General features: G+C 42.5%; 1 protein-coding gene across 1 annotated transcript in view; it reads left to right on the top strand.

Annotated features, from left to right (window-relative positions):
• Nucleotides 1–12,319, top strand: part of SZT2 (SZT2 subunit of KICSTOR complex) — an 84,889-nt gene that overhangs the window by 44,349 nt on the left and 28,221 nt on the right. The window contains exons 41-52 of the mRNA XM_029283210.1: nucleotides 421–526; nucleotides 3,076–3,199; nucleotides 4,531–4,683; nucleotides 5,721–5,823; nucleotides 5,988–6,099; nucleotides 6,967–7,078; nucleotides 7,484–7,602; nucleotides 7,772–7,936; nucleotides 8,284–8,374; nucleotides 10,936–11,109; nucleotides 11,262–11,444; nucleotides 11,922–12,082. Of these exons, the coding sequence (XP_029139043.1) occupies nucleotides 421–526; nucleotides 3,076–3,199; nucleotides 4,531–4,683; nucleotides 5,721–5,823; nucleotides 5,988–6,099; nucleotides 6,967–7,078; nucleotides 7,484–7,602; nucleotides 7,772–7,936; nucleotides 8,284–8,374; nucleotides 10,936–11,109; nucleotides 11,262–11,444; nucleotides 11,922–12,082 (1,603 nt within the window). The remainder of the gene's footprint in view (nucleotides 1–420; nucleotides 527–3,075; nucleotides 3,200–4,530; nucleotides 4,684–5,720; nucleotides 5,824–5,987; nucleotides 6,100–6,966; nucleotides 7,079–7,483; nucleotides 7,603–7,771; nucleotides 7,937–8,283; nucleotides 8,375–10,935; nucleotides 11,110–11,261; nucleotides 11,445–11,921; nucleotides 12,083–12,319) is intronic.

Genomic DNA, 12,319 nt, shown 5'->3' with positions numbered 1-12,319 from the left:
AAATCAGGTATAATATTAGCATCCGTCAGTGTGCTGCTTTCCTCTCATCCTTATTTTGCATTTATCATATTCATTCAATGATATAATGAAAGAAAATGGTGTGTGGGAATGTTGCCCAAACTTTGTGTGTGTGTTGCCTAATCTATACCAACTATATATTACCTGGGATAGACTGAAATTCCTATAATTCCACTTGGCCAGGGAATTAAATAGTATTGTTTAGTGCAGTTCTGCTGCTTGGGGAATTCTGGGAGTTGAAGCCCACACTTCTGAAAGATTTGAAAGTTGAGAAACACTAATCTAAAGAAATACTAATCTAGTGCATCTAGAGGACATCAAAGTGGGAGATAATAGCACTTTATGCTTGGAAATGGAAGTTTCCCCATGAGTCAAGTTATTTCCCTTTTCCTCTCTCTATAGCAGCTACAGTGCAGTAAAAGCAACACAGAATGAGGAAGGAGAATGCATACAACTTCACCGGGCAATGGTAAAGAAGGTTGGAGAGATTTGTCGTGTTGTTAACCAGGTAAGTAGGGCACATTCAAGCTATAAAGCCTGTTCCTTAAATGATAACAAGCTACTCCATAGTTTCCTGGAGCAGTACTGCTTTCTTGTGAGTAAGAAAATGCAATTACAAGCCTCTTAAAAAAAATTATTGTACAAGTCTGTTAGAAAGCAACCAAATTGAGAAACTGTAGGTCAGTCACCTTAACATCTGCATCATCACCAAATAGAGGAAAGGGAATTCAGTATAGATTCTGCAAGAACAAATCCCATTGGATGGGAATGACCCCACTGACACCGTATACTTAGAATTCCAAAAAGTTATTAGCAAAGTTCCTCATCAAAGGCTCTTGAATAAATAAGAGAACTGCTTTAAAACAGATTAAACAACAAAAAGCGAAGTGTAGGAAAAAATAAACGATATTTCAAAGGTAGAAGAGTATTTGATAAGACCAGTACTTTTTAACCTTTCCATTCATTATTTTGGCTTAGGGGAAATTGTTTTTTGCACAGGTTTGTGGCTTATACCAAGCTGTTCAGAAGGCCGAGAAACAAAAATGAACAGAGGTTAAATCTAGCAAGGGCATATTAGTCTTAGACTTTCAGGGTAAGGTTGACATGTCTCCAAATACTATTATAGAAGAATAGTGGCATGAGAGATACGATACCATCTTCCGTTTGTGAGCACTCCAAGGGCATCTGATTGGCCAGTAAGAGAACTTAGCAGCTTTCAATCATGGTATCCTTCCAGGCCGACTCTGGGAGTAGGCGGTATTATTTTTTATTATTATTACTTTAATTTATACCCCGCCCTTCTCCCGAGGGACTCAGGGCGGCTTACAGGTAAGTAAAAACAGAGCTATACAATAAATATCTAAAAGCCAAATTAAAATATATATTAAATAACCTGTGTTTAGAAAAATTATAAAATCCCTTTAAAATCCCTATAAAATCTCCCCCTAGGCCAATCCCGCTTGATGNCACGGCGGAAGGAGGGGAGATCCGGAATAATCCGGATCTCTGGGGGAAGTTCGTTCCACAGGGTGGGGGCTCCCACAGAGAAGGCCCTCCCCCTGGGGGTCGCCAGCCGACACTGTTTGGCCGACGGCACCCTGAGGAGGCCCGCTCTGTGGGAGCGTACCGGTCGATGGGAGGCAATCTGCGGCAGAAGACGGTCTCGGCAGAAGAAGGTATGAGGTTGTGCTGGCTTTTCTCCTGGGATTAGTTCCAGTTGGAATTGATATCTTGTTTTCTTTTCTCAGAGCCCCCCCTCTTTTGTGGGGTGCCATGGGGCTCAGTATCTCTCCCCTCCTATTTAATATCTACCTGAAGCTGCTGGATGAAGTCACCCATTGAATTGGGGTGAAGTATGCTCTGTTTTATATCTCCACCCCAGGCTGTCTGAATAATGCTATGGAGGTGCCTGGAGGTGGCTTAGTGGCTCGGGGTTTGGACCTCCTGGTCTGAGGGACATTTAATATTTTGTTCTGGATGGGATGGCAATGCCCCAGTCAGATCTGGTATACAAACTGGAGCTCCTGAATTTTTTACTTCTGCTTGAGAAGCAGGTGGTAGTTGTGGCTAGGAGGCCTTTGTACAACTTCGAGTTGTGCATCCAGCTATTCCTGGACTGGGGGAGGGTGCTCATAGTCACTTATGGCATTGTGATCTCAAGCTTGAACTATTGCAATGCACTTTATATGGAGCTGAAGACACTTCACCTAGTTCAGAATGCACTAATGGTGCAGTAATGGACAATTACTGATACCAGTTACTTGACGCAGGTGACAGTACTGTTTCATGAGCTGCATTGGTTTTCTGTGTGCTTCCAGATGTCATTCAAAATATTGGTTACCACTATAAGTCCCTTTGTGACTTTACCAGGTTACTTATGAGTCTAACTCTCCCCAATGGACTCTACCTGTTCTATCCAATCTGGTAGGAGAGGCATGCTACTACTGCTAAGGAGTTAATGGTGGGGCCCAGGAGATCCATTTTTTTCTGTGGTACCTGCCCTTTGAAACATCATCCCCCTGAGATTAGATTGGCTTCATCCCTGTTAAGCTTACATAGGGCTTTGAAAATGAGTTTGGCCTGAGCCTGGAGCCCTGAGCATGTGGTGGAAACCACCTTCTGGCTGGGTGGATAATTGGTTGGACGATGCCCAGCTGCTGTGTGTTTTATTTTTATTTTTATTTTTTATATTGCATATTTTATGTATTTTATTGTAAACTGCCTAGAGTCATGTATGTGAAATGGGTGGCTATAGAAATCAAATAAGTAAATATAGTATATAGATGGAGTGGTTCAAAAAATACATTGCAGAAGAAGACAGTGTAAACTACTTCTATATATTTTTTTTTAACCAAGGAAGCTACATGGATGAATGAGTCCGTGAAGTCACCAAGAACTGAATTCAACTTAAAGAAAACTTTACTTTTTTTTTTTTTTTTTACAAACTCTCCTACTTCTTTGAACAATTTTTAACAAACAACACCAGGGGGGGGGGGGAACTGTTCCTGATATGAGGAAACAATTAAATTAATGCTTGCTGCCCCCTTCTCTTTAAAGCGGCTGCTGCTACAAGATCTACATGATAGCCACATTTGTAATTCTCTGTTGGTCGCGGAGAGCGAGGAAGATATCTGGAAAAGTGAAACACCTTATACCTATCGGCAGCGCACTGGGCCTGATGGTAGGAGCTTAAAGATAATTCTTGCTTAATGACTCTCCTATTTAGCAACCATTCAAAGTTATAACAGTGTTGAAAAAGTAACTTTTATGGCGAGCTCTTAACAAACATTGCAATACTTTACTTACTTACTTTACTTTTATTGGACTTATATGCCGCCCTTCTCCCCACAGGACTCAGGGCAGCTCACAGCATATTAAAACAATATAAAACATTATCCCCAATAAAAACCAATTAAAAACAAATATTTGTCGCTGTGTCTTATTAAAATCATTAAAATTGTCCCTATTTAAAAATCCTCCCTAGGCCAGACCCGCTTGCTGAAAAAGCCATGTCTTGAGGGCGCGGCGGAAAGCTAGGAGATCCGGAATCGTCCGGATCTCGGGGGGGGGGGTAGTTCGTTCCAGAGGGTGGGGGCACCCACAGAGAAGGCCCTCCCCCTGGGGGTCGCCAGCCGACACTGCTTGGCCGACGGCACCCTGAGGAGGCCCGCTCTGTGGGAGCGTACCGGTCTGTGGGAGGGAATCTCACCGTCTTCCGCCAGAGCCTCTATAGGTCCAGGCTACGGTACCTCGCGAAATTTCCACGTAACTAACACCTTAAAGCGTACCCGGAAGGCCACTGGTAACCAGTGCAGCTCACGCAGCAGCGGTGTTACGTGGGAGCGACGCGTCCCTCCCAACACCGCCCGCGCGGCCGCATTCTGGACCAGCTGAAGCCTCCGGATAGTCACCTGATTAAGATTCTGGCACTTTGAAACCAATGGGCATTTATGACCATCACAGTATCTCACAGTCACATGATTGCTATTTGCACACTTCAGAGCCAGCTTCCAACAAGCAGACTCAATAAAGAAGCCAGCAGTAAAATTGGAAGTTATGGTGACAGCTAATTTAATTATTGCAGGTGATTAGTTTAATAAGCCCAGTGGAAGTGAAGTTGTAACTGTTGCAGTCACATGATGTCTTGCATTAAGCTTAGTGACGGAGTTGGTGGTCCCAATTATGGTTAGTAAGCTAGGATTATGTTTATTCCAGTTACCTACATTAACAGACTTCCCATCAACAACAGAAAAACATAAGTCTCCCCTCCCCCCCTTTTTTTTTTTTATTCTGTAAGATTTATGGCAGTATCTTGAGTTGAAAATCTTGCTTGTTTCCATTCACCCACTGCTGGTTATATATTTCCATACTTTTCTGCAAGGCTAACAGTATCTATTGTATGTTTAGGTTTAGACTGGGATGGGTGTATATATAGAAAATATTTGATTTTGGGGTTAGCTGTTGAAAAGTGGTGGAGAGCAGATTTGTGAAATAATCTTTTCGCTTGTTCAGATTATCCTGGAGAGGAAAGCTACCAGCCTCGTGACTATCTTGCAGCCACTATGCAGTTCATACCTGGACATTTTGCCTGTGATGCAGTCTGGAGTACCACCATCCATGTGCATTCAAGGCTTAAGATGGGACCCAATATGGGTGTTGCACGTGGTAAGTATTTGAGCATTTAAAAGGCTATTCCTAGATTGTCCTTTCTTGGACTAAACCAGTAGTCCTCTCCTTCCTGTTAATTGGCACTCCCTAGGACAGGGGTAGGCAACCTTGGCTCTTTTATAACTTGTGGACTTCAACTCCCAGAATTCCTGACTCAGCATGGCTCGTTCAGGAATTCTGGGTATTGAAGTCCACAAGTCATAAAAGAGCCAAGGTTGCCTACCCCTGCCCTAGGAGATAGGAAAGGTATTGATAGGGTAGGCCAGAACAGGATAGGGCTTCATTTCAGAGACCAGATCAGACAATGATATAGATGTCTCTTGAAAAGAGTGGGATGCAGATATGGAGTGTGGAGATGATGGTAAGTGGTATCTGGGTGAATGCATCATGTAATTAAAATATGAGAGAATTTTATAGGAGGGGATTCTGACATTAGAATTAAAATGTTTTAAGCTTTGAGCTTTGAGCTAAGCAATTGGAAGAGGTTGTACTTCCACAGTAATTAAAAGAGATGTGTTAAAGCAGGGCTGCCCAAACAAGTGAAGGCCCAACCACTGGATGCAGGCAGCATACGAAACCACACCTTGTCTGGTCCACGGAAAAATCTTTTTCCACAGAACCGGTCCCTGGTGCCCAAAAAGTTGGGGGCCTCTGTGTTAAAGTATTAACTTTTTAAGAAATAACTTCTGTTTTTAAAATTGCTAAATACCATAGATGAAGTTAGCATGTATTTCAAACATTCTCTAGTGAGGAATTTTGTCCAAATGTTCTCTGATACATAATACCTTAATTGGAACCCTGCTAGCATTTAATATTTTTTCATGTATTGCTTAATGCCTATTAATAATATCAAATTAAGACAGTTTTCAAATATTTAGATAAGTCCAAGAGATTGGCAATTATGAAGTTGGATTGAATAAATGGGCTGTAACCATGAGAGATTGATGGGTTGGTATCTGAAAATCGCTATAGATTGGGCATTAAACTAAATCTTTCTCTTTGTAAACTTGGGCTTGCTACTCTCTCTCCTGCAGCTATCCAAGCCCTGCGCTCTGTGCTCAATGCCTTCTCAGTTGTGAACAGGAAAAATATGTTTGTTTACCAGGAGCGTGCAACCAAGTCTGTTTTTTATTTACGGTAAGTTCAGAACGTCCCTGGATATGCCCACTACATTGTTCTCAAAGTTCAGAGGAGCCTGCTTGAACCATAGTCTATTACTGACTTTGCTGCCTCGCTTTTGCCTCTCAGAATGTTTTTCATTCATTTCAACACACTTTTTTTCTTTTGCTATCCTAACCCAGGCTTTCTGAAACCACTTCTGGTGGGAAGGCTGGGGAAAATGAAATCCAAAATGTGTACCGTTCACTGGCACTTTCACGCAGCCAGGAACCCATTTACACTGAAGACTTGAGTGTAAGTATCTGTTATACTCACAAGGAACCTGAGTGTCCTTGGTGCTAAGAGAGAGTACGGGTAGTTCTTGACTTATGATGGGAACTGGGAAGTGGATCTCTGTTTCTAAGCAATACAATTGTAAACTGCAATCCTCTTGCTTAGTGAGAACAATCCCTACAGTTATGGTTGTTGTCGTTAACTGAATCTCATGGTCATTAGGCAAGGCAACTTCCCACAACCAAAGTCAGTAGAGAAGTAGAGAAGGAAGTTACAGTCCCATGCCTGCTGGCAGGTAGATGACTGCTACCTGGTGGAGGGGAGAGCAAGGGAGTATACAGGGGTGGATTGGGAAGGTTGTGCCAGAGGCATAGCAGAAGAGTGCAAGGGAAGGTCAGTGAGGGTGCAAAGGGGTCTGTAAGAGGCAACTTACAGGTCAGGGAGTTTGCACAAAGGTGTGAGGAGGTATATGAGAAGTGTGGGATGGGTGCATAAGGATGTAAGGGATTGCACAAGAGGTACCACCACGGAGGCTGGTGAGAGAGTGCAAAATATGCCATGCAGGTTTAGGAGGGTGTGCACAGAATGGTTATGGAAGGGTACGTGGTGGGAGAGACCTGTGACCTTCCCTGCCAGCTACCCCATTGACATTCTGGGGAAGTTAGCAGGGAAGATGGCAAATGGCAATCACTTGAAGGTGGTGCACTTGGCATCTAGTTGTAACTCTGAGGCCTGGTTATAACCGCCATTCATTCAACGCCATCATAAGGTGGAATGGTCGATGACCAAATGGTTGTAGGTTGACAACTACCTCTATACTGAATGTTTACAGTGGGAACTTTGCTCTCTTTCCAGCCATGCATTGTGATAATTGCTTTTCTTTAATAGGGCTCTCACTCATCCCTGGGAGCAGTCTCTTGTCGCAGCGTGGATTCAGCTCGTCCTATAAGCCAAATTGATAGACACATCCAGCTTGTGGTTCATGGAGTGGCACCAGCAGGTAGGCTGGGCACACACTTCTAATCTGGTAATGGATAAGACAGAAGGAAGGAATGCCTGTGGAGATACTGCTGTTGCTGGCAGAATAAGAAGTTATATTCTGTTACGTTTTTCCTTGTAATTTAATCATCTCTTTTATACATATTTCCATTGTAGCTTCTTTGTTCCAACATTTCCCTTAGCCATACTATATAGACAATTTCAGGACAAACTCACTCTAATATATGCAAATCTTTGGTCTGGAACTGTAATTAACATAGCAACAGCAGGTGAAAGAGCAGAGGAATGGCAGGACAGAACTCAAAAACAGTAACCTAAATAGGTTAATTGACAGGCACTGTAGCAGACGCAAGAGCTGCAGTGGAATTCAGGTACAAAAAGCTCAAGACTATTTCTCCTTTCACAGGACCTGAGATCACAGATGAGCTGGTGAAGGTTCTGCGTAGGCGTCTGGATGAAGCCACCCTGGATATCATCACAGTTATGCTTGTGCGGAACTGCAAACTCACTCCAGCTGATGTGGAGGTATTGGCTGAAGGAAGTACTGTCTTGCTTCCTGAAATTGTTGTAACTTCCGATTGAAGTAATTCCCCCTCCCTTAAAATAAGAGCTTTACTCTTTGGGTAAAACCTCCCACCTTTTGGAGTTTGTGGTCTCAAGAATATCAAACTATTGATACCTATTTCTTCTGCAGTTCATACAACCTCCTGGCAGCCTGCCCACTGAAGTATTACAATTTACTCTTCCTACTTCATGTCTGCCTTGGCTTCCAGCTGTCGCCTGCTATCTGCGACAGAATCTGCTGATCTTTCTGCATACACCCAAATACACAGATAGCAATGTGGAGAACCACTTTAAGGTGAGTGTATGGTTACCTTGAACTGCATGCTCATTTTTTGGAGCTGGAGTGGACTTTTTTGGTTGCCAGGTTATTTTTGGTTCCAGTCTCTGAAAACAGTTACGTTGGAGGGTAATTTTATGGCTAAAAGTAAATGTTTGCTTTACTGCTATGTAATCTCACATTAGACTGAAGATCATCTCTGTGATCCGATAATATTCTTAAGTATTAAGAACAGCTACAAATATATTATCTATACCTTTTAAGTGTCATAATTTTACTTCTGAGGGCTTTAAATTGAGCTTCCTTTTGTGATGAGGCATATCTGAACAGTACTCTGAATTAACCACTCTTTTCCTGCTTTTCAGCACTACTTGAATCAGAACGGCAGTAGCAGCAGCCCTGAGCTGGATCTCTATTTATATAATAAGCCAGGAGGTCAAGGCACTGGTGGCAAAGGTACTAAGCATCTCTGCTCCATTACAACAGGATAAAGTCTAGAACACTCTATAACAATAAACTAGAGTACTTTGGAACAATTTTAGGTATGTGAGAATAAAGGCTAGTTGGCCTACCAAGAAAATAGAAGATTCTGTGAAGAGCCATCTGTCTCTTGTTGGGTCCATATGAACCAAATTATAAAACTTCCATGCATCTCTATACTGCATCTTTCTGCCTTCCCAAGTCTGGTGTAAAGATATGTTACCCATTGTTTTCAGCCAGCAGAGTCAGTAGCAATGCTGGTTTATCTGGGCATTGTCAGAGTGGAAGTATAGTGTAACTGGAGGATTAGGAAAGGCAGGTCTAATGCTGTGTTCCTAATATGATGGAGAGGCACTACATTTTTTAAACCCCCTCTCTGCCATTTGTGGGTGAAGGTTGTTGTTCAGTACTGCACATTTTCTGATCCATGATGATTAAAATGAAATGACATGTAGGGGAGTATATAATGTTCTTTAATAGGGAGCCAGATTGACTAGGGATTAAAATATTTCCGCTTGGAACGAGACATTTTTGGTTTTGGCCCATTCATTTAGCTGGTAATGGTGATTGGTGTTGCCTATATGCAGAGAGAATAATGCATGTACTTTGACATACTCTTGCCTCCTTTTCCACCTGCACTGTGGTTTGGTTGTGTGGGTAATGCATCACTTCAAAGTGTGTCTGACCATTCTTCTGTCATGTAGGTTCCATGTTGGATCTTGTGCAGCACCTGTTTCCACCTTCCCAGTTTCAAGGTAGCTTCCTGTAGAATCCAGTGGGCCACTGAATTTTTTTCCAGTGCTGCTTCCCATCCTCATTTTGATCCTATGCCTGCTGTGCTGTTGGCTTTTGCTCTGTTGTTTACTGTGCCACCCATGTTTCCTCTTCAGTGTTATCACCCTGACCTTTTCCAGCTCTTAGTCTTTCTTCTGGTTCCAAGGAAAAGCTTTTCTTCAAATAAGGACTATTTGTTGAAGTTAAAGAATCCATAACAAAAACAGGAGGAAATGGCATATTTGATGGCTTCAGAAAGGGATAGAATAATTATTTTTTCTTTTTGCCTTTAAATCTTTCATCTTGAAACCGTAATGGGAGTAAAACATCTTGAACATTTCAGAAGATCTATATAAATCTATGGAGCATCTATTACTGTAGAGATTATTTTGCAACACAGATCAATAGACTATTTTCTTCTGTAATCTTGGAATTGTGGAGTGGGATTCCATGATACTCTGGAATAAAGATGGAGAACTGTACAACTGATAGTAGAATTGGGGGATAGCTGGAGATGCCCGACCCTGCAATGCATTTAGAAACAGTCCTAACTGAATGGATTTTATACTCAAAATCAGAATATGCTGAGCTTGGGCAAGAAACTTTCCTAGTGACATGTTTGTTCAGGATCTTAAAACTGCTGGATCAGTGGAAATCGGACTGGACCACTTGAATGCCTTTAGTGTAGTGCATCTTTTGGAGCAGGTTCTTTACATGTAAATTGACAGATGGATTTCTGTTTATTTTTGGTAACTTTGAGCTTTATGGTTCTATACCAAACAGAGAATAGATGACACTACTAGCTCTTCCTTTATCTTTGTTCTCATACTGTTGTTGAGTGAATAACATGATTATGTTTCAGGAGTGCTGGGAGTCAGCATAAACTTGAAGGATCAATTTGCTTCCATAAGAGGGCTTATTGCATGCCTGGAATAGGGTCTCTTTCTCTTTCCTAGGCATGGTTTAGGAGACATATCTCCACGTGATCTATTTCTTCCATGCAAAGGCTACATCAGGCCACGGTCATGCTAATAGGAGGTGCTGAGCATGTTATGATTACCTTTGATGATGGGGTGCATGATTGAGATAGCATCTACAATGTCTTTGCCATCATGCACCTTCTGCATGGAGGAAACTCACTACTTTTGTCTATAATTAATGTCATTTTAAAAACCTAGAATGCTAGTGTCTGCTGATGCTATCTATAGAGTATTTCCTTACCTTTCTGCACACCCTCCTTAGGAACTTTGGCATGCAAATATTAATAAGAGATTTTCCTTGGCAAAGTTTGATTCCTAGAAATACCATTTGTCATTATCTTGTTTTTTCCATGGGTACTAATTAATGTGGTGTATTACAGGCCAGAAGAAGGTTAGAAGAACTGAAAGAGTACCACCACAATCCCAGTTTTCAAGGGATCCTGACACAGTACAGGAAAGGAACTGCTTGCTTGCTTGCTGCTGTTTGCTGGAATAAGTAAAAATAATCTAGAGGGGGCTGGTCTGTTGTCTGATGCTTTTGCTGGCTGGATTTTGCTAAGCTTGCAATGAATGCTGTTTTGTAGGTAAAAGCCCATTCCTAGTGGGAGCAGGTCCCTTTGTTATCCACATGTATGTTGATTTCCTTGTCCACATTTGTTTCACCCTTTCTCTCTGCACATACTTTTTTATTTTAACCTTCCTAAGTAGCATCCACAGGATGCTGAGTTTCTGTAGTAAGTACCAAGGAGAGTGGGCTCAAGCAGGTCTTTTCTTTCCCTGCAGGTGTCGCATGCATTGCCCTGTCCTTTGTGGATGACTGCGGAAATCCCATTTCATTGGCTCGCTGGGTGAGGCCATCCACTCTCTTGCTGAGCACTTCATTTCTCCCAGAGGCGGACTTTGAGAGCTTGACTACAGTCAACAAGCATGAGTGTGAACCTGGCAAGTCACAGTCAGGTAGGAAGGCAGGATTTCTGTTTTCCAAAAGAGTTCATAAGCAAAATGATGAAACCAGATGCATATCTGGCTGTCTAAATTCAGGGTTCATTTGGCAATTGCCCTAGATTTTTCTAAGAGGCTTTCTCTTGAAACAGACTTTTTCTTTACAGCCTTCTCTCCTCTCGTGCGCTTTGACATCTGGGAAAAGGGAAACATCAGCTTGTTGCAATTGTCTGAAAGACTGCGCAGTGCCCTGCGCCATGCCCTGTGTGATGCCCTCATGGAATTTCATGTGCTCCCCAATCCATTGTGTGTTGAGACATCCACTGAGCTGGAGGATCCCGATAATATTGGTAAGATCTTTCAGTTTCTCTGTTGCTAAATTCTGCAAAATTATTGCAGCCAAGTGTTTCCTGGCTCTTATATGACTGTTCTTAGGAGCAAAGAAAGTTGCCTTCATGAATTTAATTCTGTATTATCGAAGTGTTCACGAAGCTTCGGGTGAGGGGCTGCTATTTCTGAACTTTACTGACTATAGCATGGCTTGAGCTTAGGAATAGTAACATGCAAAGGCACATAGCTTACCCTAGTGTGTTATAGCTCTTTCCCAAGGTTTATGATTGCTTTTTGTGGAATTCTTTTTCACTGGCTGCCACATAAAACAATAAGAGCTTGTTGAGGCTAAAATAGCTTCTAAAAGACATAGAAAGCCATGTTGCTTAAGTCAGTTTTCCTATGGAGAAGAGTTGTTGACCGAAAAAAAAGAGGGAGTTTCTGGTTTGGGTAGTGCGGTATTTTCACTGTAGCTGTAATGGAGACTGTACTTTCAGGAAGCCTTCGCCGGACAATGTCTGAATCAAAAGGACTGACTCAGCATACCAGAGGCAGAGCATGCCCTCCACCTCTGCCCTTCTCAGTGCCCACCACAAGTATGGGTGAACCTGTTACACCTACAAGCAAGATAGGACGACGGAGCTTCTGGGATAAGCTGGTAATGACAATGGAAAATGGAGGAGGGAGCTGTTTTGAGTTATTCCTCTGTCCTAGTTCTTTTGGACCTCTCGGCGGCTTTTGATACCGTGGACCACGGTATCATGCTGCGGCGGTTGGGTGGGTTGGGAATGGGGGGCACCGTGATGCGGTGGTTCTCTTCCTTCCTCACCGACCGTACGCAGTCTGTATTGGCAGGGGGACAGAGGTCGACCCCAAGACCCCTAACTTGTGGGGT

Source organism: Protobothrops mucrosquamatus, unplaced genomic scaffold (assembly GCF_001527695.2).
Source record: "Protobothrops mucrosquamatus isolate PMUCROS unplaced genomic scaffold, P.Mucros_1.0 scaffold39, whole genome shotgun sequence".
NCBI lineage: Eukaryota > Metazoa > Chordata > Lepidosauria > Squamata > Viperidae > Protobothrops > Protobothrops mucrosquamatus.
This window is presented reverse-complemented; position numbering and strand designations above follow the sequence as displayed.